This window comes from Panicum hallii, chromosome 5, assembly GCF_002211085.1.
Source record: "Panicum hallii strain FIL2 chromosome 5, PHallii_v3.1, whole genome shotgun sequence".
Classification (NCBI taxonomy): Eukaryota; Viridiplantae; Streptophyta; class Magnoliopsida; order Poales; family Poaceae; genus Panicum; species Panicum hallii.
Window position 1 is genome coordinate 18,013,199 of NC_038046.1, and position 26,489 is coordinate 18,039,687.

At 46.4% G+C, this 26,489-nt stretch overlaps 3 protein-coding genes across 5 annotated transcripts; all 3 read right to left on the bottom strand.

Annotated features, from left to right (window-relative positions):
• Positions 1-1,475: 1,475 nt before the first annotated feature.
• LOC112894437 (zinc finger CCCH domain-containing protein 7) lies at positions 1,476-6,814 on the bottom strand. 3 transcript variants are annotated; one of them, XM_025962157.1, is made up of 8 exons: positions 5,516-6,814; positions 5,081-5,143; positions 4,853-4,975; positions 4,504-4,554; positions 3,928-4,068; positions 3,258-3,830; positions 2,893-3,000; positions 1,476-2,722 (listed from the first exon to the last, which is right to left on the bottom strand). In XM_025962157.1, exons 1-6 carry the CDS (start codon positions 6,623-6,625, stop codon positions 3,270-3,272), a joined length of 2,049 nt encoding a protein of 682 aa, XP_025817942.1. In that variant the 5' UTR covers positions 6,626-6,814; the 3' UTR covers positions 1,476-2,722; positions 2,893-3,000; positions 3,258-3,269. The 3 variants fall into 3 exon arrangements, with proteins under 3 accessions (XP_025817942.1, XP_025817940.1, XP_025817941.1); XM_025962155.1 differs by having other exon boundaries at positions 3,264-3,830; positions 5,516-6,812; XM_025962156.1 differs by having other exon boundaries at positions 2,827-3,000; positions 3,264-3,830; positions 5,516-6,812.
• Positions 6,815-18,868: 12,054 nt separating this feature from the next.
• On the bottom strand, positions 18,869-21,995 carry LOC112891433 (heat stress transcription factor A-6a-like). Its single transcript, XM_025958286.1, has 2 exons — positions 21,565-21,995; positions 18,869-20,309 (listed from the first exon to the last, which is right to left on the bottom strand). Exons 1-2 carry the CDS (start codon positions 21,988-21,990, stop codon positions 19,566-19,568), a joined length of 1,170 nt encoding a protein of 389 aa, XP_025814071.1. The 5' UTR covers positions 21,991-21,995; the 3' UTR covers positions 18,869-19,565.
• A 1,439-nt stretch (positions 21,996-23,434) lies between these two features.
• On the bottom strand, positions 23,435-26,272 carry LOC112891434. The gene is made up of 3 exons (XM_025958288.1): positions 25,902-26,272; positions 23,975-24,071; positions 23,435-23,715 (listed from the first exon to the last, which is right to left on the bottom strand). The coding sequence occupies exons 1-3, from the start codon at positions 26,161-26,163 to the stop codon at positions 23,643-23,645; spliced, it is 432 nt and encodes a 143-aa protein (XP_025814073.1). The 5' UTR covers positions 26,164-26,272; the 3' UTR covers positions 23,435-23,642.
• Between the last annotated feature and the right edge of the window lie 217 nt (positions 26,273-26,489).

Below are 26,489 nucleotides of genomic sequence, written 5' to 3' on the forward strand. Positions count from 1 at the left end.
GGCCATATATATCAGCATCAATGCACTCAAATTATAATCGTGTATGATTTTAGAAAAAGGCGGTCAAGGCGCGAATTATGAGCCCGAATATAAGCATGTCCTTGTCATGAAAATGACAGGCCTACCCCACTCTTGCAGACGTAGTTTTTGAATCAGAGAGCTGGAGGTCGACCAATTGGGCAATTGGGAGAAGGAAGCTCGGGATTCAGGCAACATGAGCCATGAAAGCTGGAATACAATCTGATCGACAGCGCAAGCACACGCTCCCCTGAACGATGAATTGCGCATTTTGTCGTCGTCGAAACAAAAAAAAGTAGACCTGCTGAAATAGAAAAATGGTAAGTTAGTTAGCTATCTCGTACAAGATTGGACAGAAAGATCATGAGGAAAAATGGTACGAATGTTAACCTCTTGGTGAGGAGAAGTGCGAGTGTTTGCGTAGATTGTGAGATGATATATGATGAGCATGAGGACGAGGCACAATCCAGGGTTCAAGGATCGTCGTAGTCGCCTCAGTCGACATCGTGTTCTGGAGATTCTTTGGTGATAGGCCTCCGTTCCTGATCTTGACGGAAGCTGCCGTAGCAGGAGGCCGACAGGTACCTTTCCTGCAAGCTTTGCCCCCAAGAAAAATCGAGTTTTGGTAGGATGAAGAAGCCATGATGCCATTGTGTCTTCACCAAATACAGGATCAGGAAAGGGATGCACAGCACAGCACGAGCTACATGGCACTGAAAGGGCTCAAGGCCTGGAGGTCTCGAGCACCATAACTAGCCCCAATTATTCCTGCTCCTTATCGATAAGCCGCGACCGATAGTGATTAACCAGCTGCTGATCGATGCTCAAACACTTGATGATAACCTGAGTCCACATGTTCACATGAACAATCGAGACCCTGATTCAGACATGTGGTGAAGTAGATAAAAAAATCTTTGAATCTAGGAATTTAAATACTTTTAGTTGAGCATCAACTGTACTTGTTATTGCTGCTGTCTGACAAGGCTGGGAAAGAGACGTAAAGTCATGAGCAAGGGCTTATTCTCTAGCAACGGCCACGATGGATTCAGTCTCAGCAGTCAAAGCACAACTGCTAATGAACAGTGGAGTACACGATACATACAGGAGCCATGCTGTTAGGGATTCAACTGCAGCAGAGGCGTCCCAGTAAGCGGCTGTTCAAGCTGAATCTGAATTCAGAGAGGGCCCTGGTCGCCAGACATTAGCAGAAGGAATGCAGGAGTTTTCCAGTTAGCAGATTGAGAGGGGTGTGAAGGAATAAGTCCAGTGCGAACGCGAACGAGCGTCAAGCAGCAAGTTCAGATTGAGAGGGGTGAACGGAACGAGCTGTCAGGCTAAGGTCACTTTGCGGCTGTGGAACAAACGCAGCCAGAGCATGTGCTCCTGTGGAAGTGCTCTCGTCTACCAACCGATTGGTTCAGTCAATTGTTGACTGGAGAAAGAGAGAGAAAGGAAAAGGAACACACGGAACGATCGATCTTCCCTCAACTGTTTCATATGTTTGGCTGCGTAAGATCCAAAAGATAAAAGTAACTGCCAAATATGATGAAATTTTGAAGGAGACAGCTAGCTTTGTCCCGGCTTGAAGTTCTAGTAGAGCAACACTTCATAGCTACATGTGGAAATATTTTGTTTCGGAGCTCGATGCGTGTGTGCGGCAGCCGCAGACGAGCTGAGCTGAGCTTCTCCGGCGTGTTTGAAGGTGAAAGGAAAGGGCTTCTTCACAAACTTATAAACGAGAATTCTTCACCAAGTAGCCAGGGAAAGCGACAGAGTAGTAGCTGCCCTCACTTTCCCAGAGACGAGGATCTCACAGCCTCATCTCATCGACACGTGAACCAGCATATCCAGTTGCCGTGTCACGAAACAGGGACACATGTTCAGGTGCACAAGTCGCCCAAACCATAATGCCGAGTCAGCTGCTTTCAGGTCTTCAGGAGGTGACAGTAATATTTTGCCATCAAGGTAACATACCATGGCTTACCTCAGCTCAGATTCTTGTTAACAAATCAAGTGGCAATTACTAGTACACCTAAACCATTCCTTCCATGCGCACAAGGCAGCAACATGAAAACAGAACGCAAGATGCGGATTTACTGCAGATGGCAACTTGTTCCGAGAGAGATGACACCACCTTTGTTCACAAAAGAGAGATGACACCATCATACGATCCACAGAACAGACCTGACTGTTCCGGTGATACAGCGTCAGTCACCTGGTCATGTGGCAGCACGCCCAGCAGTAGTAGAGGGGCACAGCTCACATGCCTGCTTGCATGGCAAGCTGCAGTGCTGAATCAGCATGTGAGCCCTCCCAGTGACCATGTGATTGTAATTCCGAATCGATGAAACATCAGCAGAGATTTCGACAGCAAGTAGGCACCGGACATGCCCGAACTGGATTTGAGACAATAGCCACAGTCCAGCTCATATCTGGCCCCTCCAGCATCTGCGTGGTGTACCGCGGTCTCCAGCTAGTTCACAAGTAATTCTGAACACAAGAGATAGGATCGGAGATCCTGGGAGTACCACGTGAATGCAAGTCCAGACCACGCACGGCACCAGGCTAATGTTGGTCGCCACCAAAGGACCCATAATTCTGCCACAGATGTGCCCCGAATCATGATGATGATCCAAGACTAATTGGCAGTGCCATTCTCATGTGGGAACGACGTAAAGCTCTTGCATGGAGGAATCTGGGCTCCCTGGCATGAAAAAAGTTGACAAGATCACTTTTGTTTCCTCAAACTCTTTAAGGGTAAGGCAGAAGCTTGATAGCAAAGCAGCTGGAGAAAATCGGCCTACATACAGTATGTTCTCCTGGGGAAGAATCTTTCAATCAACAGCTCAACAGAAAGAAATGTTCGGAACACACCTGACAGGAGAGGTGCCTCACAAAACAGTCCCTGTTAGGAACCAAAATATGACACATCAAGTCCCATTGCGCTACTTCGTGAATTGGAGTTCAACTTTCCCATGACATCTAAACAAAGGAATCATGTTAGGTTTCTGTGCCAAAGCTGCAGATAAATTCAAGATTAAACCCATATTCACAAGGAATCAACTAAACAAGCCCTATTGTCAGTCATGGGAAACTGGAGGCCGAGTATCAGAAGTATCACATGGTCATGGGCATAAACTCAATCCTTATAAACTACAACCGGCAAAATTTCGTAGTGACTTGCTATATAACACAAATATAACTGTAAAATAGAGGTATGAAAAGGTAGAATAACGCACACATACTTTCCTCTAACTGCCAGCACCGAACAAGAACTCTTGCAAAATCCTAGAGGCCTCTGAGATTTCAGGCTGAGTATGTACTGATGTTGCAGCAGAATTAGTAGGTAAACTAGCTTTTGGGGGGTCTGAAAATGGAAGCATAGTAGCTTCATTTGATGAATTCTTCTCGTCTAGCAGTGATTCCTGACCATTTTGCTTGGAAATTTTTTGCTTTTCTGCTCCATGTCCTCCAAAGTACTGATGTTGAGTGGCATTGGCATTCCTAGGCTTCTCAATGGACAAAGCATCCAGGTGCGGGCTGCTCAAATTTGATCCACTTTTATCAAACGGAAGAAACTGCACACCCTTTGGAATACGATCAGAAATGTTTTGAGAATTGATAGAGAAGCCAGCCAGATTTTTCAGGATGGAACACTGTTGTTTGGTAGAAGCAGACGTCACAGGTTCACCATTGTGAACTGTTGGGGTTTTCTGGCTGCTTACATGCTCTCTGCGGTTGGTTTTCTCATATGCCAGTGAAGCATCAGATGGTTTTGCATCTTGTGTGGGAGTACCTTCCGTAGTTCGCATCTGTGTATAATTAATCATTTATTTAATGGCTGTCAAAATATCTCAGGCTATTACGCTTATAAGTAAAAGGCAGAAAACCATTAGGTCAATTACGTACCACATGAGAGAATTTGCATCTATCACCTCTGATGCACATGCCATTATTCTTATAGTTATGGCAGTCATACTTTGACAACTCATGATCATATGGACAATCATCCCCTTTCAAACAAGAACCACATGCAAAATGCTTGCAGGGCTGTAAGAAAGAAAAATGTGTTAGAAAAACATGACATGCATCAAAACCAAATAAGAGTAGTTAGATGCATTTTGACATATCATGTGAGCAATCATAATTTTGTGCACAACCTAAATTGTAAGCATCAGTAGGGACATTTTATTTTACCATCTTGCTCAAGTTCGAAATGGAGCCTTATTGAAATATAGAGTATGTGCAAGTGTGAACGAAATATGCTCATGTTTTTCTTTTCTTTTTTGAGTGAGTGGTATTGGTAATTTGGTATCCTATTGCTACATATAGGACCATAATTCAGCACGGACTGAGGGATGGCTTTGGAGAAAATAGGTCTATTTTGAAGGACAAGCCCCTGTACAGAAACCCAGTACACATAACAGTACAATTATAATGCACAAGAAACACTACAACCAAATGATAATTTGATAACAAAGATACCTTAGATTTTGTTGTTGGTGTAAAATCATGGGAGAACTTGCACTTACTTCCCTGCAAAAGAGAAAAGGAAAATCAGATTCTCTAACTAACTATCAACAAAAAAAAATCCACTCAGCATGAAATAGAAAATTATACACATGAAACAGCTTAGGTTAACATCTTTTTCATTTCATAAGGCTCGACCATGATATCTAGCAATCTATGACTACATCACAATACAAAGGAACCAGCACCATACATGAACTTTCAGCCTAAAGGATGGCAGAAAATGTAAAAGGAGAAGTAGCACTAGATGAAAAACACAATGTGCTCCAAGTGAAATAAGTTAGGTTGGCCAGATAAAACTTACCTGCTGGCACTTCCCATGGTCGTAGAAGTGGCAAGGTTTTTTTGGCTTTGTAACATGTTGAAGTTTTGGTCTTTTGACTCCATCAGCTATCCGTTGCTGTGCTCGCTTCTTTCTTTTATTTTCCTGCACATCAATTGTCAATAACATTAGAAAGCAAATTTCACACTTTAGAAGACACAGTTCAGACAACAGCGATGGAATTCAAATGGTGCCAAGACCATAACATACTGTCTTTTTAGCCTTCCTCTCTTCTGTCAAAGTGCGTTTTGTCTTCTTCCCAGGGTTGGTAGCCTGTAATAGATTTGAATGGCAGATATTGAAAATCACTATATCCAGCCAAAACAACATCAGCTGAGAAGAATGTATTGTAATCATGGCACAAAGACAGCCATCTCCGGCATGGAGTTTGTGCTTGTATTACGGAGTGTAAATGTTGTATCATTGTAACTTGTAAGTTGTGTAATTTAAAACCTAGACATGTATGATTTGTAAAAAATAAGCTACTGAAAATTCAATATTGGAAAACATTGGCATCACATGAAACATTGAACCTCACTAGGTAAACAAACTGGAAAATACATTAACATTATTACACAGAAGAAGCAACAATAAGTAATGTTTGAAACTGATCAGTTTATAAAAAAAGAGTGATCTATTCAATACCACATTGTCAGGCAGTGGCGTCACATTCCAATCCACAACTTCATCATAACTGACAGCTTGAGCCCTGGTAACAGATATTTGTTCATCACCCCTGACATTAGCATCCTTGTTCAGTGTAAGATGACCATTCCCTATAATTCCAGGTTTCGAGTGCAAATTTACAGACTGTATGCCATGATCACAAGCCCCTGAGCCCCTGCTAACGGAATAGCCTCCCAATTTCTCATCTTCAGCATTATCATCATCAACAAGCTCAGAATCTCCAGATTCTTCTGAATCCAAATCCTGAAACTCACCCTCAATCTCTCCTTCCTCGAAACCACCATCTTCATTCATCTTACGATCTAAATTTCTCACAGGTTCTCCATCTTCAATCCCACCCCCTGATTGTTTCAAATCCTCAGATGCTTTGCTATCCTGCAGCTCAACTCCAGAAACCACACAAGTCTGCACTGGTATCACGCCAGCACCAACATCATCAATCAGCCCAGTGAAGTTGGTCATCATCGCGTCAAGCAGCAGCTGCCCATCGTCATTACCCAATGCTCCCTCTACTGATTCGTCAACGTCAGTAGTCTCCAAGCAAGCCTTCACCAACTTCAGAGCATCGTCCTCCACCACCACCATTCCAGCTCCAATCCCCGACTCCTCAACAACGGCGCCGGTGTTACCACAGGTGCTTTCTACAGCAACTACCTCGTCCACATCATCATGCGAGCGTTGCGGAGCCTCAGACTCACAAGGGTCGCAGGTAGGGTTCGACGCGGCCGGTTGCTCCCTCGCTGGCGACACGGTCTCCTGGAGCGAAGGGCCTCCCGCATCCTCCGCCTCTTTCTCCACATCCTTCAGCCGATCAAAATCGGCACCTCCAGGCACCTGTGCGGAATCGCCGGAGTCCCCGCCGGTAGGGTTCGCGACGGCGGGCTCACCCTCGGTCGGCGCGGTCCCCTCTCGGGACGACGGCTGGAGGTGGAGGCAGTGGGAGAAGAGGCGGGAAAGCGTGCGGTAGGAGGCGCTGTCGAGGTGCGACCGCCGGCGAGTGAGGACGGCAGCGGCGGCGAGGGGGGCAGGAGGAGGCGCGAGGGGCGATGTAGCGAGGGCGTCCTCCATGGTTAAGGGACTAGGTGGGTGAGTGGGTCGGAATTAGGGTTTAGGGTCCGAGACGGCGTCTCGCCTCACCGGCAGGAGCTCGCCGTCGGCGGCGGAGGCTCGACGAAGAGGGGGGGAAAGCCATGGAAAGGAGGCGGAGGCGGCAACTCGGAGAGCGTGGGCTGGAGTACGGCTGCGGCTCTTCCATTAACCCATTGGGCCAGAGTAGGTGGAAATTCGGCCCAGTCGTGTTAGAGTAAGCACGAGGCCTGTCGTGCGGGGTCGTGCGTAGGGAGGGAAACGGACTGGAACGGGCGGGAAAACCCCTCGACCATTTCCGTTCCTGTTACGAAAAACGGGAGCAGAAATAGAATATATGGGTTACGGAAACAGGTGGAAATCGGAAAATTTATCGGAATACATTATTGTTAAATTATTATTCACCTCGTATCAATATAACACTATACACTTTTTTACGCAAGCTATTTTTAAAAAATATAATTAAGGTTTCGTATTTTTTATGATTAAACCGTGAAGTGATGTTAAGAAATAAGAGTGGATATATGATGTGTCTATTAAATCTTTTCTGGATTTATATACGACGAGATCATTCTGGACAAAAGCGGGATCCCGCAAATATGGGCGGGATACACCCCTTCCCGCTTCCCGTCCCATTTCCATATTTTTCCGTAAATACGGAAACGGGAGGGATAAATATAGAAATACGGACGGGACGGGATTTTTTCCATACGTTTTCATTCTTAGTCATGCGCTGTCAACGCGGCCATGGAAGGGGAAGGGGATAGGCGCGATTATATGTCACTTCAGGTGACGGAATCGCAGATTGTTACCTAAAGGAGCATCTTCCTCCGACGAATCGTGGTCCAAGAGCGAGCGGCCCATGAATCAGTGGCTTCGTATTCCTCCGCCGCACCGCTGGCCACCTCCGCCTTCGAGGGCTCCCACCCTTGAAGTTGTCGCCGCCGACCCTGCTCGCCACCGCCACCGTCGAAGCCACCGCCGCCCTAGTCGAGAGCTTGCTGTGACTCCCCCGCCGCAACAACGAGCCACCGGTTGTCCTCCACAGCCTGCGAGGTGGCGGCTCCCGCCGCCTCACCACCTCGGCCACAACCTGCCACTTCCGCCCGCTACCCTGCCGCCGGCGACCTCCCTCTATGGCCTGGCACACCAAAGGTAACCCAATCCCGGCAACCTGAACCCTGAACCCCGAAACCTCGAACCTACCCAAATCCCCGAAGCCCTAACCCCAACGGCGGCCACAAGCAGCGGCTGGGCGCAAGGAGGAAAAAGCGGTGCAAGGAGGAAGAAGAGGAAGAGCTGGGCTGAAATTGTAATTGGACTAAAATTATCTAAAAATCGCCTTCAAGTAATGGCATAACACGAGCAACATATAGCTTCCATGGAAGGGGATGGGCGTCGCCGGGCACTGAAATTATCTAAAAATCGCCTTCAGGTGATGGCATAATGCGAGTGACATATAGTTTCCATGGAAGGGGATGGGCGTCGCCGGGCGGTGTGGCTGTATATTGCCTCCGTGATTTAAAACTTTTGTCACCCGAAGAAGTTTGTTTGGGATTTTCAGCTCCAATTCAGCCTAACAGACTGTTTCGGCCCAAAAGTATTTTTCCTTGCATGTGCAGATACCGGCTGGCTCCCGCATTGATTTTGTAGATGGCTACTGGCTAATTATGCATGCTGCATATCATTGACTCGTAGACGACTATTTGATTTATTATGCATGCACGCATGCAACATGTAGGCATGCAGCCTATACTTAGGTCACGCGAGTAGTTTTTTCTTCTCTTCTCTTTTCTTTATTCTTTTATTTCTTTCCTTCATTCTTTTCTTTTTCTTTTCCTATTTTTTATTCCAAGCCTGCATATACAAAATATTTTTCATTTCTCCTTTTATTTATACTATTTTCCTTTTGTATTCTTATCTTGATATTCGTTTTATAATTGTGTATTATTAAATATATATATATATATATTTGATTGGATTATCTGCTATGCAAACGCATTGAAGAAAATAATAAATTATAGTATAAAACTATTTGTTTATATTTAAAACAGTCATACTTAATGTATATTAATTTATTTGTATTGTAGATTTATAAATTGGTGTGTGAGATGATTTATTTCCTTTATACGCCAACTTGTTTAGCACTTGTATATATGTTTATAAAAATATTTTTTGCAAGTAGATGCATTTGTCTTCATGTAAAATTACCTATTGCGTGTAACTAAATTGTTTGTTCGATTTTATTCTGTGATGTTGACTCATTTACTCACGATATTTATTTTTTATTATTTATCCTATACGATCAAATGTTCGCGATGTGTAATATTTGTTCGTTATACATTATTATTTGTTCCTTATATTTAACTTTTGTTTGTAAAAGTAATCATCTGTTTGTGTTGTTAAAATATTTCTTTCTATACCCGAAATTCATTATTGAGTATTAAAAAATATATATTTAAAAATATAATGCAAATATAAGCAAGTGTGGTCTTGTTTGAAGATCTTATCATAAAAAAATAATAAAGTAATTTAAATTAAATTTGGATTCTTAGTTTAATATTTATAATTTTTAGTTTCGAATTTGCATGCACCAAGATAACATCATAATTATTATTCTCTCTTATTTGCATGCATACAGATCTAATACTGGTCTTCAGTTGGGTTGGCAGAATAATTAATTAAATTATGGGAAAATTAAATCACGCCCTTTCATGTGATGGTCGGCGGAACCAAATGATGAAATGATGCATAACCACACCCGTCGCTGGGGCTGTCGCGGCCGGGGTCGTGCTTTGCCGGCGCGGCCGCTGCTGGGGAAGGGGACGGTGGCACCTCGCCGGGCGCGCGGGGAGGGGCGGACAGGCGTGCCGGGGCGGACGCTGGCGGGGAGGACCGGCGACCGCCGGCGGGGACGAGCGGCGGCGAACCGAGTGGGTGTTAGTTGTAAACCTTGTATGTTCACAAGTTTTTAGATTATATTAGGTTCCTTAGTGGCTAAGGAAAGTAGAGGATTTTTATCCTTCTAGGTATTTAGGAGTAGGGGTTCAAATTGGTTTTGGCCTGCTGTTTACAGCTAGCAAGCTGTCCCCTAGCTGTAAAACAGCACTGTAGCAGGGCGGTTAATGTAGCAACCGCCTTAGAGGGTCCTATAAAAGGATATGTACCCCTCCAATGTAAAGTAAGCTCAGTTTTCCTAACTCCTACTTTAGAGAGCTCCTCATTTGCTGCCTGAATTTCCAACACTTGGTATCAAGAGCCAGGTTGGGCTGATCCATGGCTGCTGCATCAGCTCCCAGAAGGCAACAGCGTGCTGGGCGAACGCCGTCTCCACGGCGTGATCGAAGGGTATCGCTGTCTCCACCAGCACGTCGCCATCGAGGCCGCACCATGGGTGGCCGCGAGGTGATTCTGGAGAGGGTTGTGGAAAGAACAGCAGCAGCAGTGGTCTACCCCATGTTGACCCGAACCAATTACACGGAGTGGTCCTTGGTGATGAAGGTTAACCTGCAGGCAGCGGGGCTATGGGAGATCATCGAGACCGGTGAGGGGGAATACCGGGATGATCGGGCTGCTTTGGCGGCATTGCTTCGAGCGGTGCCGCAAGACATGCACACCGGGCTGGCAACTAAAGAAACAGCCAAGGAGGCATGGGAGGCGATTAGGGAAGTGCGTGTTGGTGTTGAGCGGGTAAAGGAGGCTAATGCGGAGCAGCTGAGGAGGGAGTTCAGTAATCTCCGTTTCAAGCCCGGGGAGAGTGTTGAGGAGATCTCACTCAGGCTCAACACGTTAGCACACCAGCTGCGATCTCTAGGTGATATGGTGACGGAGAAGGAAGTTGTGAAGCGGCTGTTGCATTCGGTGCCGGAGAGCTTGGAGCAGGTGGCGATCTCTATCGAGACGTTACTTGATCTGAGTAAGATCTCCATTGAAGAAGCCACTGGTCGACTACGTGCTGTGGAGCAAAGGAAGAAGCCGGCGCCGGTGAGAGATGAAGCTGGCCGCCTCCTCCTCACGGAGGAAGAGTGGCGGGTGCGTCTAAATAACCAAGAAGCGCGTGGTAGCTCCAGCAGTGGTGGGCGTGGTGGCAGCAGCAGAGGAAGAGGTCGCAGGTGAGGTCGAGGCCGAGGCGACAGCCACGCAAGGTCGCACAAGGGGAAGGGCGAACCTAGCAACAAGTTCGGTCCAAAACCGGACGACGTTTGCAACCGCTGTGGCAAGAAAGGGCACTGGGCGAGGGAGTGCCGTAGAAGGGAGAAAGAGAAGGAAGTGGCGGCGGCGGCGAATCTTGTCCAGGAGGAGGAAGAGGCGCTACTGATGGTGACTGCCGCTGAAGAGGAGGTTGTAAGGGATGTCCAGTTGAGAGAGGAGAAGGTGTTTGCCCAGCTGGATGAAGGTGGTGTACGAGATGTGAGGAGCTGGGTGCTGGACACCGGGGCAACGAACCACATGTCTGGTTCTCGTGCAGCATTTGCTGAACTTGACATGAATGTGGTCAGTTCTGTCCGCTTTGGTGACAGCTCTACAGCGAAGATTGAAGGATGTGGCACTATTCTCTTTGTCTGCAAAACCGGTGAACACAAGATCCTGTCTAATGTGTACTACATACCGCGTCTCACTACAAACATTGTGAGCGTGGGTCAGTTGGATGAGACTGGACATGAGGTTGTGATCAAGGATGGAGTGATGAAGGTGTGGGATCCGAGTGGCGTGCTGCTGGCGCATGCGCCTCGCAAGGGAAATCGGTTGTTTGTGCTGGACATTCCTGTCATATAGCCGGTATGCTTGGCGTCGTGCACAGAAGATGAGGCATGGAGGTGGCATGCAAGGTTCGGACACCTGAATTTTCAGGCCTTGAGGACATTGGCGCGCCGTGGAATGGTGCGCGGGCTTCCATTGCTGTCTCATGTGAACCAGCTTTGTGAAGGGTGCATGGCGGGGAAGCGGCGGCGGCTGTCTTTTCCGCAGAAGGCGGAATTCAGGGCAGAGGAGGTGCTTGATCTGGTCCATGGTGATTTGTGCGGGCCAATCTCTCCTCCAACTGCAGGTGGCAGCAAGTATTTTCTGTTGATGGTTGATGATAGGAGCAGATTCATGTGGGTGTCGATTCTGCGCTCAAAGGACCAGGCAGCAGATTCGGTTAAGCAATTCAAGCTTGCAGCCGAGGCAAAATCAGGGAGAAAATTGAGGATGTTGCGCATAGACAGGGGAGGAGAATTCACCTCTGTTGAATTCATGGAGTTCTGTGCGGAGGTCGGGATGCAAAGGCAACTGACAGCGCCATACTCGCCGCAGCATAATGGTGTTGTGGAACGCCGGAATGCGACAATAGTGGCGACTACTCGAAGTTTGCTGAAGGCAAAGAATTTACCGGGGTGGCTGTGGGGAGAAGCAGTTGCAACGGCGGTGTATTTGTTGAACAGAGCGCCAACGAAGGGTGTTGAGGGGATGACACCTTATGAGGCGTGGTGTGGGAAGAAGCCTGCAGTTCATCACCTGCGGACTTTCGGATGTGTGGTGTATGTGAGGAACACTAGGCCGAATCTGAAGAAATTAGAAGACAGGGGGAGGCGGATGGTGTTCATCGGGTATGAGAAGGGTTCTAAGGCCTATCGTGCTTATGATCCTATCTCTGGTCGAGTGGTCATCACTCGGGATGCTGTATTTGATGAAGGAGCCCAGTGGGATTGGGCAGAAACAAGGGAAAAGGAAGCTGGTGGCAGTAGTGATGGAAGTGGCATCTTTACCATTCTGTACCCAGTGGAGAGGAACAGGGAATACAAAGAAATTGGAAGAAGAGAGGAACCAGTGGTGCAGGGCGCAGTTGGAGGTGCAGAGCAGGAAGCGGAGCAGGGTACACCACAGCCGGATCAAGGTATACCACCGGCAGAATTTGGGACACCACCGGCAGCACCAAATTTCCCTGCTGTTGTTGTGTCACCTGCTCAATTTGTGTCACCTCCTGGTGTTATAGATGAAGAGCAGCTGGATGATGAACATACCGGTGACACACCTCTCCGTTTCCGAACTGTTGATAACTTGCTTGGGCCAGCAAATCCACCGGGTTATGCTCAGCGATTTCTAGAGGATGTGGAGCTCCTGGCAGTTAGTGCTGAGGAACCTGTGTCTCTGACAGAAGCTCTGAAGCATGAGTGCTGGAAAAATGCAATGGTTGAGGAGCTGACAACCATTGAGGAGAACAATACTTGGACATTGACCAGTTTGCCGGTTGGGCGCAAGGCAATTGGATTGAAATGGGTGTTCAAAGTAAAAAGGGATGAGCAGGGAACAATAGTAAGGCACAAAGCAAGGCTAGTGGTCAAGGGATATGCTCAGAGGGAGGGTGTTGATTTTGATGAAGTTTTTGCCCCTGTTGCAAGAATGGAAGCTATTAGATTGCTAATTGCGTTGGCTGCTCATCAACGTTGGGAAGTCCACCACATGAATGTAAAATCTGCCTTCTTGAATGGGGATTTGAAGGAGGAGGTGTATGTAGAACAACCACCAGGTTTTTGGGATGTCAACAATCAGCACAAGGTATATAGGCTGCATAAAGCTTTGTATGGTTTACATCAAGCTCTTAGAACCTGGAACATGAAGCTGGATGAAAATCTGATTGCTTTGGGTTTTAAGAAGAGTCCATCTGAACATGCTATCTACTGCAAGGGTGATGGTGCTGACAGGTTAGTAGTGGGAGTATATGTTGATGACCTTGTCATTACAGGGACTAGCAGCAAGATCATTCAGCAGTTCAAGGAGGAGATGACACTCAGGTTCAAAATGAGTGATCTTGGCTTACTGCACTACTACCTGGGTATAGAAGTGAAGCAGCAGGAACAGGGCATTTCATTGTGTCAAAAGACTTATGCAGGGAAAATTTTGGAGAAGACAAGGATGTCAGGCTGCAACTCATGTCAGACTCCCATGGTGACAAGGCTGAAGCTAAGCAAGAAATGTACAAGTCCCCTAGTTGATGCTACCAAATACAGAAGTGCTGTGGGAAGCCTTAGGTATTTGGTCCATACTAGGCCAGATATTGCTTTTGTTATGGGATATGTAAGTAGGTTTATGGAGGAGCCTCATGAGAAGCATTGGAGTGCAGTAAAACAAATTCTGAGATATGTGGCTGGTACTCAGGATATCGGGCTGTTCTATGCAAGAGGAAGAGGGACTGAACCACTTCTAACTGGTTTCAGTGATAGTGACTATGCAGGAGATGTGGAGGATAGAAAAAGCACATCTGGGATAATCTTCTTCTTGGGTGATGGGGCCGTGTCATGGCAGTCGGTGAAGCAAAAGGTAGTGGCAAACTCAAGCTGTGAAGCTGAATACATAGCTGCTGCTAATGCAGCTTGTCAAGCTGTGTGGTTGGCAAGGATACAAGCTGACATCTTAGGTACTAAAGTGGGAAGGCCATTACTGAGGATTGACAAGTCTGCTATCTCCCTTATCAAAAATCATGTGCTGAATGATAGGAGTAAGCACATTGATGTGAAGTTTCATGTGGTTAGAGAATATGCAGAGACAGGGCAAATAGAGGTCAAGTTTATTAGAACAGCTGAGCAGCTGGGTGACATACTCACAAAGCCACTGGGAAGGGTCAAGTTTCACGAGTTAAGAGACAAGATTGGGATACGTCAAGTAAATTAACCATACAAGGTTTAGGGGGAGAATGTTAGTTGTAAACCTTGTATGTTTACAAGTTTTTAGATTCTATTAGGTTCCTTAGTGGCTAAGGAAAGTAGAGGATTTTTTATCCTTCTAGGTATCTAAGAGTAGGGGTTCAAATTGATTTTGGCCTGCTGTTTACAGCTAGCAAGCTGTCCCCTAGCTGTAAAACAGCACTGTAGCAGGGCGGTTACTGTAGCAACCGCCTTAGAGGGTCCTATAAAAAGACAATGTACCCCTCCAATGTAAAGTAAGCTCAGTTTTCCTAACTCCTACTTTAAAGAGCTCCTCATTTGCTGCCTGAATTTCCAACAGTGGGGACAACGGGTGCCTGCGGGGCCGATGACGGTGCCGCGCGGCCAAGCGCCTGGGCGGGGACACGCGCGGTTGGCCTGCGCCTGCCGGTTGCCTGGGAGAGAGACCCAGGCGGAGCTTGTGGGAGACGGGGGACGTCGGGGAGAGAGATGAGCGGTGGTGTGGATGAGGACGGGAAACAGATGAGCATTGGGAGTGGCAGATCGCTGCAATTACTCCGGATGACCATGGGTAAAAAAGTAATTTCTTAGATCCCGTTTGGTATAGCATCTTCTCCTAAAATAGCTTCCAGAACAGTTTCTACGGTGAAACCGCTTCTCTACTGAAGCTGAACGTATTTTTAAAATCATTTAGTGAAATATGAGGACGTGGGAGAAGCTGGACCATCTTCTCCTAAAATAGCTTCTAAAACAGTTTTTCTGGTGAAACCGCTTCTTCAGTGTCTGAAGCTGAACGTATTTTTAAAATCGTTTGGCGAAATATGAGAATGTAGGAGAAGCTGGACGAAGCTATAATTTCCAACTTCTTCCCAGTGTAAGCTGGAAATAGCTTCACTAGGTATTTCATGGATAAAGCTGCTGGAAAAATATCTTTTGGTACAGCTTTATATGAAACTCTTTTTGAAAATTTTTAAGAAGATGTACTAAAAGGGCTCTCAATTCAATAGTTGCTGGAAGCTGCCCGTTTCCAGCTTCCAAGATTTCCAAAATCTAAAAATCTAGATATTGACTATAATTAGTTTCGGATTTGCATGCGCGTCGAGAGGAGGGGTGCTGCACGGCGAGGACAGCCCCCCATCGGCGGCCGCAAGCCTTGTGCGCGCGTTAAGGGGAGGGTGCTGCGCCTGCCGGCTGCAAGCTACACGCAAACGTCGAGGGGTGGGTGCTGCGCCGCAAGGAGGCCGCAATTTCCGCGCGCGCGTCGAGAGGAGAGATGCTGCACCGTGAGGAAGGGCCGCCGCTGCTAGCCGCAAGCTCTGCATCTGGGTCAGTGGGGAGGATGGCGTCGCGCGCCGAGAGAGAGAGAGATTGGGAGGGTCGGGGTGGGGAGGGACGATTCAGCTCAATACGGAGTTGGATGGCTCAGAATCGCGAGACAGAGGTTGGTAGTAAGCTGAATACCGCTCGGCATTGGATAGAGTTTCCAATACTAATTCCCTATCCATCCAAATAGCAGATATTAGATATACTGATATTAGATACACTCAATATTAATTCCAAATTCTGAGCTTAAATGTCTCCATCCAAACACTATCTAGTAGAATAAGGTCTGTTTGGAAGCTTTCGGATTCTCAAAATCTGGTGGTTTCCAAACGCGCAGTTAACCAGCTTTCGTCAAAATAAATCCAGCTATTGGATCCACGGGCTTGATTGGTTGAATGCCATTTTTTGCCTAATCAAAATCATAGCAAGTCAATATTTTTGCTTCCTAAAATTAGGGCATGCTAAATTATTGGCAAGAAATTTAGATATTTATATGATTTAGTGCCAACCAATATTTTCTTCTCTTACAAGGTTTAAGAAGTTTCTAATAACTTGCCATAATTTTGGTTAAAGTGACTAATTTTATAGACACAAACTAATTGATAGCCAAATCTTATTGGCATGCTTTGATTTTGACATAGCAAACATCAGTAACAAACCAATCAGGCTCCACATGTTAACACCATCAAATTATATCACTCTTAGCTATATATACAAGGTTGGATGTGTGAGCGGCTGAGCGCCGTACTTGGTGCTGCCCGTGGCATGATAGAACTCGAACACTGAACGAATAAAACAGAAGGCGTGCCGTGCCGTACCACCATGAATTGCCAACAATATATATAATGATTAATAAGCGAAATTTATATGAAGGAGAACCGCACAGCTCTAAAGATACTAAAAGCTTATTTGGAAGAGCTCCGGCTAGCTCCGCCTCCGAAAATACCGTTCACTAAAGTCAGTTTGCTATCTCCTCTTCTCTTCCTCTCAGAGAGCCAGGAGGAGCCGGTGGAGTTAGAATTTGTGGCTCCACCGGTTCCTCCTAGCTCTGTGAGAGGAAGAGGAGGGGAGAGAGAAAAACGGCTCCAATTAAAAGTGCTTTGTCAGGAGGAGCTGGAGCCGGCCGGAGCTCTCCCAAACGGCATGTAAATAGAAGAGACAAGATTTGATTACGGGTAAATGACTAAAAGTGTTGCACATATTCAATATCTATTACATGTATAAACTATAGAAGAGACAAGATTTGATTACACGCAAATGACTAAAAGTGTTTGCACGTATTCAAGGTCTGTTACATGTATAAACTGGACTATACTAAACACGATGTTGTACTTCACCTAAAGAAAAATAAAAAATTAAAGAGTAAATTGCACCTATCATACAACATAGCAGATAGGTGCATAATGATCCAACAACTTATAAAATGCTCAATTTAGTATGACAGCATGATAAATTGGTGCATCTACAGTCCAACTGTTACGACGACGATGTATTCGGACATGACGGATTACAAGCGGAGGATGTATGCGTGCAGAAATAAATAATTGAGCATCATTTGTGCTGGAATTTTAGTGGGCTTGGCTCATTAATTAATTCAGAAATTCTAATAAATCTCAAAGGCCCATGCATGCAAGAGGAAGTGATACAAATTTAATCCCACCTTGCTAGTGGAGGAGTGGGATGTCCAACATAAATATGGAGGTTATCTCCACTTTTCTAAGCTATGTGACGGAGGAGGGAAGATAAAACACCACATGCGTGCGCATGCCACGCCTTGTCTTGCCGGGCTTGGGCAGCGCAGTTATGTTTTGGTAACTTGGTCCCTAAGTCCACGAGATATGGAAGTCTAAACTCTAAACTGATTCCCGATCACATCACAACGCGAGGTCGGTTTGACTTTCCTATATATATATATGACTCATCGACCTCCACAAAAACACACCAAAACCTAGAGTTTTTGCCTCTTCTCGTTGTTGCGCCGCCTCCATAGTCTTCTACATCCCGAGCGCCGGCGTGCACCGGCGAACGGGAGAGCAGATCTCCAGACCACTTCGCCTTTGGAATCCTGCATCGGGAGAAGGGGAGTAAGGTTTTTGGAAAAGCGCTTTTGCGCAACTGCTCAAGATCTTCACCACGACGCGTCTTCGACCTAACTTCGTCGCCTCACGGGCCAACCGCCTTCGTCGTCTCCAGCAGTGGCGGTTCGTTGTCATCAATCCTCCAACTAAGAATCAGTACGTGTTCTGTGATCTAATCTGTTCCTTAAGCATGTACCCTAAGTTTCTGACTATGCTGTTTATGCTGACTAGCACGTTAAACTTATGCATGTTATTTCCTGTGTTCATTATGATTTATTTCATACGGAATTTAATATTGCATCTGCCTATATTCTCAACAATTTGGATATTAATATTCATGTTACAAGGCGATGTATTTAGCCACCTTTACTTTGAAGTTAAAAAATATCCTCATCAGAAATGAGAGATATTTTATTTCTTTATATAGAACTACTTTCTTCTAATTCGGAACGATTTCTATGGATTAACAGACTTGTTGAACCCTATTTATACAATTTAAGTATAGACAAAGTACTTTTACTTTAACTTAAAATATACTTTTAACCTAAGTAAAAGAAATCAGATAATTCAATAAGCATATCTTTATACCGTGTATCAATAGTCAATTATAAGTAGAATGTTCCGATGGAATAATTACTTTTGTTTCGAGCTATTTTGGCTCTTTCTGAATTTTAAGAAAGAATAGTTCCCTAAAGGTGAGATAAGAAAATAAAAATGTGGCAAAATACATTGTTGTTATAACGTTTAGACTGCGAATGCACCCATTTATCAAGTTGTCGTATGCACCCACCTACCAAGTTATTGTATGGTGGATATAATTTACTCAAAACTAAAACACAAACTGTGAAGAAACTCTTTTAAACTCCAAACTGTCAACAGACTTTTTTTTTACAAACTCTTGGTTCTCAGAGCTATCCTCTATTCGTCTCCCGATCAGGCTATATATTTCGTACATCTCTAGTCTAGTGCTCTACTGCTCTAGAAAATAGAAACTGCACTTGCACCCCAACTCTACACTAATTTTTTACCAAGTGGCACACATAAGCGGGAGAAATAGAGAAAGAGGTCACAATGCACCATCCACATTACCAAACAAACATTAGCTTTTGGACCCTCACCCTTTTCACAGTTCAGCTTTCGACGATCTAAAATAGACCATCTGTTTTCCTGATTCCCTTTTGGACCCTCACCTTTTCACAATTTATCTTTCGACAATCTAAATTATACAAGAGTTTTTTTTTTCAATCCCGAAACAGGGCCAAAGTGCCGTTGACCTCAGTGATCAAGAGGCTGGAAGGCCGAAGGCGCCGGCCCTTCTTTCAAAAAGAATCTTTTTACTACTAAATGTACTAACTACAGTTGAACAGATCATTTGCCAGTGAAACTAAAACGATCCATGTAGCCCCTTTGTAAACATGTAAGAAAAATCCAAATGGCGTGACAAAGCGACAAAACAGCTGCTCTCACTTCCCCTTCTGTTCTGAGGGGTGCCCGTTTTCTGCAGGTGTAGACACCATCTGACAAAAAGATAGAACAGATTCAGTTACCTATAGAGTAGTTCTTTCCTCGGCGCCATTGAACAGGCAGCAGAACGACAGCATGATACTGTACTTCATCCAACAAACAGGTTCTGAGAAAAAAAAGGAAACTATCACCAAGCTTTTTTCAAACTACCGCCTTGCAGAGCCAGAGAGCTGGCACTATATTCTAGCTAGATGTTCTCAGAACTGACGCTATGGACAGTAAAGTGAGCAGTCCAACAGTAGATATGCCACTTGAATTGGGCTACTTGGCTGATATACATGCGATATTTCAGGTGGCAGAATCCTAATATGAACAATCCACTATTCCGCTCCAGATCAAGCTATTCTTGCACCTCTAGTGCTCCACAAACTGCATCTGCTCCACCAGATATGTGCAGTCATCAACCCAACCACAAGGCCGTCCAGTGAACTCCTCGACGTCAAACCTTGCTGCGGCCTTGTCTTCTTGGTCCATTTCAGCACCAGGTATTGCGTCTAGCTCGTCCCACACATCATCCCAAATGTTGTCCATCTCCTGATGATTCCACTCGGGCATGGACTCATGTTTTGTGATTGCGCCACCATCACTGCTAGCAGCAGAAGCATTAGCCTCAGACGCCAATGCAGCTTCCTTAACATTCTCCAGTGGCGTGCCAACATGCTGCTCTTCATTTTCCATCAGCCGCTGCCTTTTCGCAGTGCTACACAGCTCTTTATTCACGGCATAGTTGAGCAGGACCTGCCGCAAGAAAGCTGGGTTGCTGAGCACCTTTGCGAAAAAGGAGATGGCGTGCTTCTGATTCCTCTCGTTGTTCAGGATCCTCTCCTCCAAGGCAACGAGCTGAGATTTGCAGCTGATGTACTGCTGCTTCAGCATGAGGACTTCAGCCCTGAGGGCTGCGCGGTCTCTCTTCAACCTCTCAACCTCGCTGGAATCCTTGGGCTGTCCGAAACAAACGCTTGCTCCATTAGCTGGCTGTGCTTCCATCTGAGGCTTGGGAGCGCGCCGTCTCTTGATGTTTCTCAGCAAATGCTTCTGGCCTGATAAGAAGGATACGTGTGCAAACTCCCAACGATCCGGATTCACCTTCCGGAATCCCTGCACAACAGGAACAGAGTCATTAGCATTTGGACAAATGGTTACACAATCAACCTATCGCTACCCCACATCAGCATTGGACCAGTGTGGCCAGGAAGCCAAAAGTTTCACAAGTAGAGATCAGAATATGATATTTTTCAAGTTTTTCTCAAACATTTCTGCTATGAGTCCAAGTCACTGATTATGTATTTTGCAATACCAACTGTGGTAAAAAGAATAAGAAAAAAGAAGTTAAAATGGTATTGCTATTTAGCACACAAATAAACCAAACACACTGCAACTTGTAATTAGTTGCCATAAAAAACAAAAAAGTGTGTCATGTAGGTCATGGAACAAAGGTTAGATACATACTAGAAAATTGCGGACCTCCACATCGTCGAAAGGACAAATGAAAGAACAAATTTCAGTTAGATCATGTTCCATCATCTTTTGCTTTTCAACTGTTAAAAGTCAGACAGGTCATGAGGTTCACTCCTGGTGAGCGGTGGAATAGAATTTGATTATGATATACCAACTGCTTCGACACTTGTCGTGCCAGGAGAAAGCATGCTATCCTCATGACTTTGGTGAATACTATATAACACAATTATCTTAGATCGCACCATGAGAAACTGGAGTTAACTGAAGCACAAACATAGAGGAGCAGATGAGACCTAAGCACATTTGACTCATCACAAAAGATTAAATCCCTCATCAAGGCTCTAGATGAACATAACTGGGTGGCATAATTAAACTAACATTTAGGCTGTATACACGAATGAAGACACATCACTGTTAAATTTTGGCTATATATATTGCCGATGATTTCATTTTTCATGAGGACACCAAAATCGTGCTACACCCAACAGCCCAAATTAAGGAAAATGGATCAACATATCAGTGGGGATGGTTCAGAACCACTCAATTATCAGTGTTCCGATGTGCACGAATTTGTTGACACGATCCAGCCAAAAAATTCAGGCAGCTCATACAACTGTGCATTTGTTTGATAAGATTTTCATCTATTGCCTTCTCCAACACAGATAACTATGACCAACATTGACCAGACAACAACTGGTAACGGGGTAAAAAACTGAGGCCGACGAATCGCTAGAAACGGTTCTCGGAGGGAGACAAAGCATACGAGATAGTAATAAATAAACCCTGTCGCATCAACTACTACCTGAATCATACACCAAGCAAATCGAACGAACGGGTCTCCTAAAGCTGGAAGAGCATGTGAGCCTGCGTGCGGGTGGGAGGGGGAGATACGTACATAGATGTTGAGCTGCCTGATGAAGGAGGCGAAGTTGGCGTGCTTGAAGAAGCGGGGGAGGATGCCGACGGCGAGCGCCTGCGGGTCCCACACCACGAAGCTGTTCCCCGCGCCGCCGGGCGCCCACGACACCACCGCGTCCGTGGCCGCGTCCGCCACCATCTCGTACGTCTTCGCCACGAACGGCGCGGGCATCGGCGGCCCCTCCACCGGCCGCGGCAGCACCACCGCCGGCCCCGACTCCGGTTCCGCCGCCCACGGCTCCGGCTTCGGCTCCCTCTTCACCGCCGCGGCGCCCCGCGCCATCGCTACGACTGCGAGCCCGAGTCCGAGCCCTCCACCGCTAGCGCGCGTCATCCCGGGCTTGGAGCCGCCGCTTGGCCTGGTGCCGAGCGGGGACGAGGAGGAGGAAGAGGAGGCGGCCATCTGGCTGCGCAGTGGGCGGTGCGGTGTGAGGTGTTGGGGTTTCACCATTTTAAACAAGCGGCCAGCGGCTAAGGGCTTATTTGTAATTGTAACGAATGGAAATAGAAGAAGTTTGAAAAGAATTGGACCGCTTCAAAGGAACTTCCAGTGAAGCATTTTGAATGCCTCTCTAAACTTGAAGTAGAACGGCTTGTTTATAGGAACTATGGAGAAATTGTAATATAAGGTGGGGTATTTCTTCCATGAACGTGGTGTTTTTCAATTCAATATAAACCGTCATTCCTACACATATTTTGCGTTTACAACTGTATTCCTAACAAGCTTAAGCTTGCCCTTTTTTATTACATTATTGCATTTTGTACATACGTTTCTCGGTATCTGGATACATAAATTTCGAGAAATGAGCATCATCGCTAAAAAATATGTACTCCCTCCGTTCTATATGTAGATCGTTTAATATTTGTTATATATATATATATATATCTAGATATAATATATGTCTAGGTGCATAGTAAAATCTATAAATGTAGAAAAACCAAAACGACCTACATTTTGGAACGGAGAGATAGATTAAAAACGTGAAAAATCATATCTTGGAATGCACTTGCATGATAATATTATTGTAATTATATTTCAAATTGGCAACAGTGGTCAAAGCTACGGTTTTGGCACTTTTTCCTTATCCAAAATGCAAGTTCTTTTAGCCTGAGGGAATGTTGCATACTGATTTTCTACTAAAACTCCCTTTCCCTTCCATGTACCGGATGAAAACTTGCGCCGTGTCTAAGGACCATGCCGTTTCCAAGAACAAAGTATTTTGGTTGAAGTACTAGCGCACACGAATATTCGGCTAAGATCCCATCAGCGGACTCTGAAGCCTGCCCCCAACGAATTGGGACTTTGGGACCTAACTGCAACACGTGCGAGCTCACGGCCTCAGTTCCAGCGCTGGGTGCCAAGTGCCAACCCGGTTGGAAAGCATGGAGCCGCGTGCATCCAAAGGCGTACACGACCGACGAACTTCTTGCACCCTTTCTCGAGGATAGTTTAAGGTATCCCAGGCTCCCAGCTTCAAAGCCGTGGTGCCAGGAGAGCGCACGGGCGTCCACGTACACGGAGGCTCGGACCACGTCGCACAGGGTAGGGGGCGGCCCGATGAGCGGCCGCCACCGCACCGCGCCAGACGGGGCAAGCAAACGCAACGCGTCCAAGCCTACAATGATAGATTGTATCATCAGTTCATCACTGCGTCGCAAAAGAAAATGATAACAGGTCCATCTACTTCACTAGGACCAGTGATGGAGCCACCAAACAGGGAACTGAAACAAACCCAAGTGTCCAGCAAGAGCAGTCACAACAAAGGGCACACCCCAGTTACATATGTATAAACAGCTGGTCCGGTAAGACAACGAACAAGTGCAGCGGCCTCAGCAGCTGCGCAAAATGGGTGCAGATAAACTTAAGTTTATTTCGCGGAACAGTTGTTCGACAACAAGAAAATCCACACACGGTCTGCTGCTTTTTTTGCTGGGGCTCGCCGTTAGCAGAGGGGCGGTAAGAATACATAGACTTTGAAACTCTAAGGTTTCATACAAAGAACAGTACAAATCTGCTGTGAAAAAAAAAACGCCGAGAGCTGCTATGGGATCTCACTAGACGGAAAGCCTGTGCCTGCCTTTGGCGATCCTCCGCGCGATCACCTTGCGCCCACCCTTGGTCGACTTACTGTAGAAGCAACGTGATAGGGGCTGTATCAGTGCACCGAAATGCAAACGCATGGAACCAGAACCGTATATCATGCCCAAGACAGTCAAACTAAGACCCTTCTGTAATCGATAAGTCAGCAAGTGGCAGAAACATGCACACTAGAGTGGATCATTTATAACTTGAGGAGCCATCATCTTTTGCATGAACAAATATACAGAGAATACTAGTAAGTAGCACACAGTTGAAGTGGATGAGGGTGGGTAGAGAAGGATCCTACCGTGTAAGAAATCCATGGGTTCTCTTCCGCTTGATGGTACTGGGCTGGTAAGTTCTCTTTATTAGCAGAAGGGGTTCATTAGCAACAGGATTCTCGACTGCAAAATAGGAAAGAATAAGGAACGGATTAGTAGACACAGAAGGCAGTTCAACTCACGGGAAAAAAAAATCATTTGATCCGCTCCAAGATCACAATTCACCTATGACTACAACACAATTTTCAGCAGCAGAAGAACACAAGAACAGTCGCAGTTTGGCACCATGTATGTAAACAATCCAGCATAGCAAAAGGAACACTTGTGCACTTGAGTATTAGTCAGACACTTTCTACCCAATTTTAGGACAATCAGCAGCAGAAGTAACAAGGGGTAGTCACCATTTGGCACCATGTAAGTAAACAATCCAGAATAGCAAAAGGGAACCTGTATACTTGAGTATTTCTCAACCACTTTCTACCAAACATTATATTTAATTCAACAAAAATCATATCTTGATGAGCTGTGAGAAGTTTTCAAGCTCCACCCAATCCCAATTTTAGGCTTTCAAATGATTCCACTTCCAACTGTGCACTGTACCAATCTTCGCGTTCAACTACCGATCGATATTCATGGTGCAAAAAGGACTACCAGAAAATTCACAAACCATGCATCCTTCGATGCACAAGAGTGATCAAACTAGAGGCACAACTTTTCCCAATAAAAGATGATCAGCCACCGTTCTTACTTTTAACATAAACTGAATAACACAGATTTAGAGGCCCTACTTCTTGGGAATCAAATAGACAAAAGCACGGGTACTAAACACTCATTTGTGCAGGACATACTCGTTAGCGAACCTGAGGCACCCACAAATCGTTCACCTTTATGGTAACCAATGTTCAAAAAAGCGCTAGGTGGTATCTAGGCGGTGACCCACCGCCTAGAGCCTAAGTGAGGCGTTTTTCTAGGCGTTAGCACATACACACATATACATATATACACATACATGTATCTCTAAAAGAAAAAGGAAAATAAGAAGCTGATGGGTCTAACTTTGGAAAAAGCCCAGTAAAACAGCCCAACCCACTTCCCAGCCTCCCCTCTTATCCACTCACCGCTCCCTCAGTTCCTCACTCACCCACCCGTCGCCCATGCTTCCTCTTCCTCCGCCGCCCACCCTGCCTCCTCTCCCTCCGCCCGCTCGCCCGCCCCTGCCTCCTCTCCCTCCTCGACCCACCCGCCCCTGCCTCCTCTTCCTCCTCCACCGCCAGCCCGCCCGCCCCTGCCTCCGCTTCCTCCTCCGCCGCCAGCCCCTGCCTCCTCCGCCGCCACACGCCGTCCCTGCTGCCACCGCCTCCTCCCGGCCGCACCTATCCTCTGCCTACCCCCTTAGGCGAGGCAGCACCCCTCCACCTAGCGCATAAGCACGCCTAGGTGAGCGCCTAGCAGCGCCTTTTTGAACATTAGTGGTAACTTATTCAAAAATATTGCACCAAGATATAGGACAAGCAAGTCAGGTGGTATCTACTGAAAGACTCAAGCTACAAAGAAGAAGCATCACCTAAGGCAAGTAATATTAGCACATCACGGTTCACCAGAGACTATCAAGGAATTCAATAAAACAATCTTTGCAGGGACAGAAAAAAATGAAGCGAATCATGCCAATTCTTCCCAAGCACGCACATACCAAGGCTTAATATATCTGTAATCGGCTAATCGCAAATTGGTATAACTTCAGATCACAGACATCGCGCACCACAACAGAAATCATGCGAGTACGAGTACCTACAGACTACAACCTGTATGTACAAGTACAACGAATGGTAAGGTACCGCAACATTTGCCCCCCATTTCTACATCCAGCAGCCGCCACTGATCCTAGCCCAATCGTAGAACTTAACCGCGGCCTAATCCATGAGCGCGCGCGAGAGAGAGAGCAAGAAGCAGTACCGGCGGTACCGTCGTCGATGAAGAAGCGGAGCGACGGGAGGCCGCAGGGGAACGAGATCTCGCCGGGGACCGAGGTGAGCCTCGCGACCGCCTCCGCCTCGTAGGCATCCACAGACGGCGCCAGCGGGGCGTGCGCCTGCAGCCTGGCGAGCTGCGGCAGACCGGCGCGTAGGAGGGGCGTGGACGGGGACGAGGACGCGAGGAGGCGCCCGATGAGGGAGGATCCCGCCCGCGCCGCCAGGGTCTTCGCCGCCGACGCCATGGCCGACCAACCTTAAACCCTAGCCTGCTTCTCCGCACTGTGCGCTCTTTCTCTCCCTCGGCGGCGCGAGCAACGGTGGTGGAATGGTGCGTGCGTGCGTGGGTCTCGAATGGGCCGAACGATGAAGTTGGTAAGGCCCAATAACTAAGGGCCGTGTGGGGCGATCTGCTGCTGCTGACCTGGTCGTGGGCGGCGTCAACGGTCAACGCGGGTGAGGCCAGCTGGCACGGCATATTCCGGTACCACATTGCTTGGACGGAATGAATCAAATGTTCATCCAAGAAAGCATTGCTGGTGAAGTGAATTAGTCGATGGAGTCTTGATGG

Excerpts from the sequence above, each read along its gene's own strand:
- LOC112894437 (XM_025962157.1), bottom strand. The coding sequence starts at position 6,625 with ATGGAGGACGCCCTCGCTACATCGCCCCTCGCGCCTCCTCCTGCCCCC. Across the intron at positions 4,976-5,080 it reads AGAGGAAGGCTAAAAAGACA|GAAAATAAAAGAAAGAAGCG; the intron begins GTATGTTATGGT and ends ATTGATGTGCAG. Across the intron at positions 4,555-4,852 it reads ACCATGGGAAGTGCCAGCAG|GGAAGTAAGTGCAAGTTCTC; the intron begins GTAAGTTTTATC and ends TCTCTTTTGCAG.
- LOC112891434 (XM_025958288.1), bottom strand. The coding sequence starts at position 26,163 with ATGGCGTCGGCGGCGAAGACCCTGGCGGCGCGGGCGGGATCCTCCCTC. Across the intron at positions 24,072-25,901 it reads CATCGACGACGGTACCGCCG|TCGAGAATCCTGTTGCTAAT; the intron begins GTACTGCTTCTT and ends CCTATTTTGCAG. Across the intron at positions 23,716-23,974 it reads ACCCATGGATTTCTTACACG|TAAGTCGACCAAGGGTGGGC; the intron begins GTAGGATCCTTC and ends TTGCTTCTACAG.
- LOC112891433 (XM_025958286.1), bottom strand. The coding sequence starts at position 21,990 with ATGGCCGCCTCCTCTTCCTCCTCCTCGTCCCCGCTCGGCACCAGGCCA. Across the intron at positions 20,310-21,564 it reads TCAGGCAGCTCAACATCTAT|GGATTCCGGAAGGTGAATCC; the intron begins GTACGTATCTCC and ends CCTGTTGTGCAG.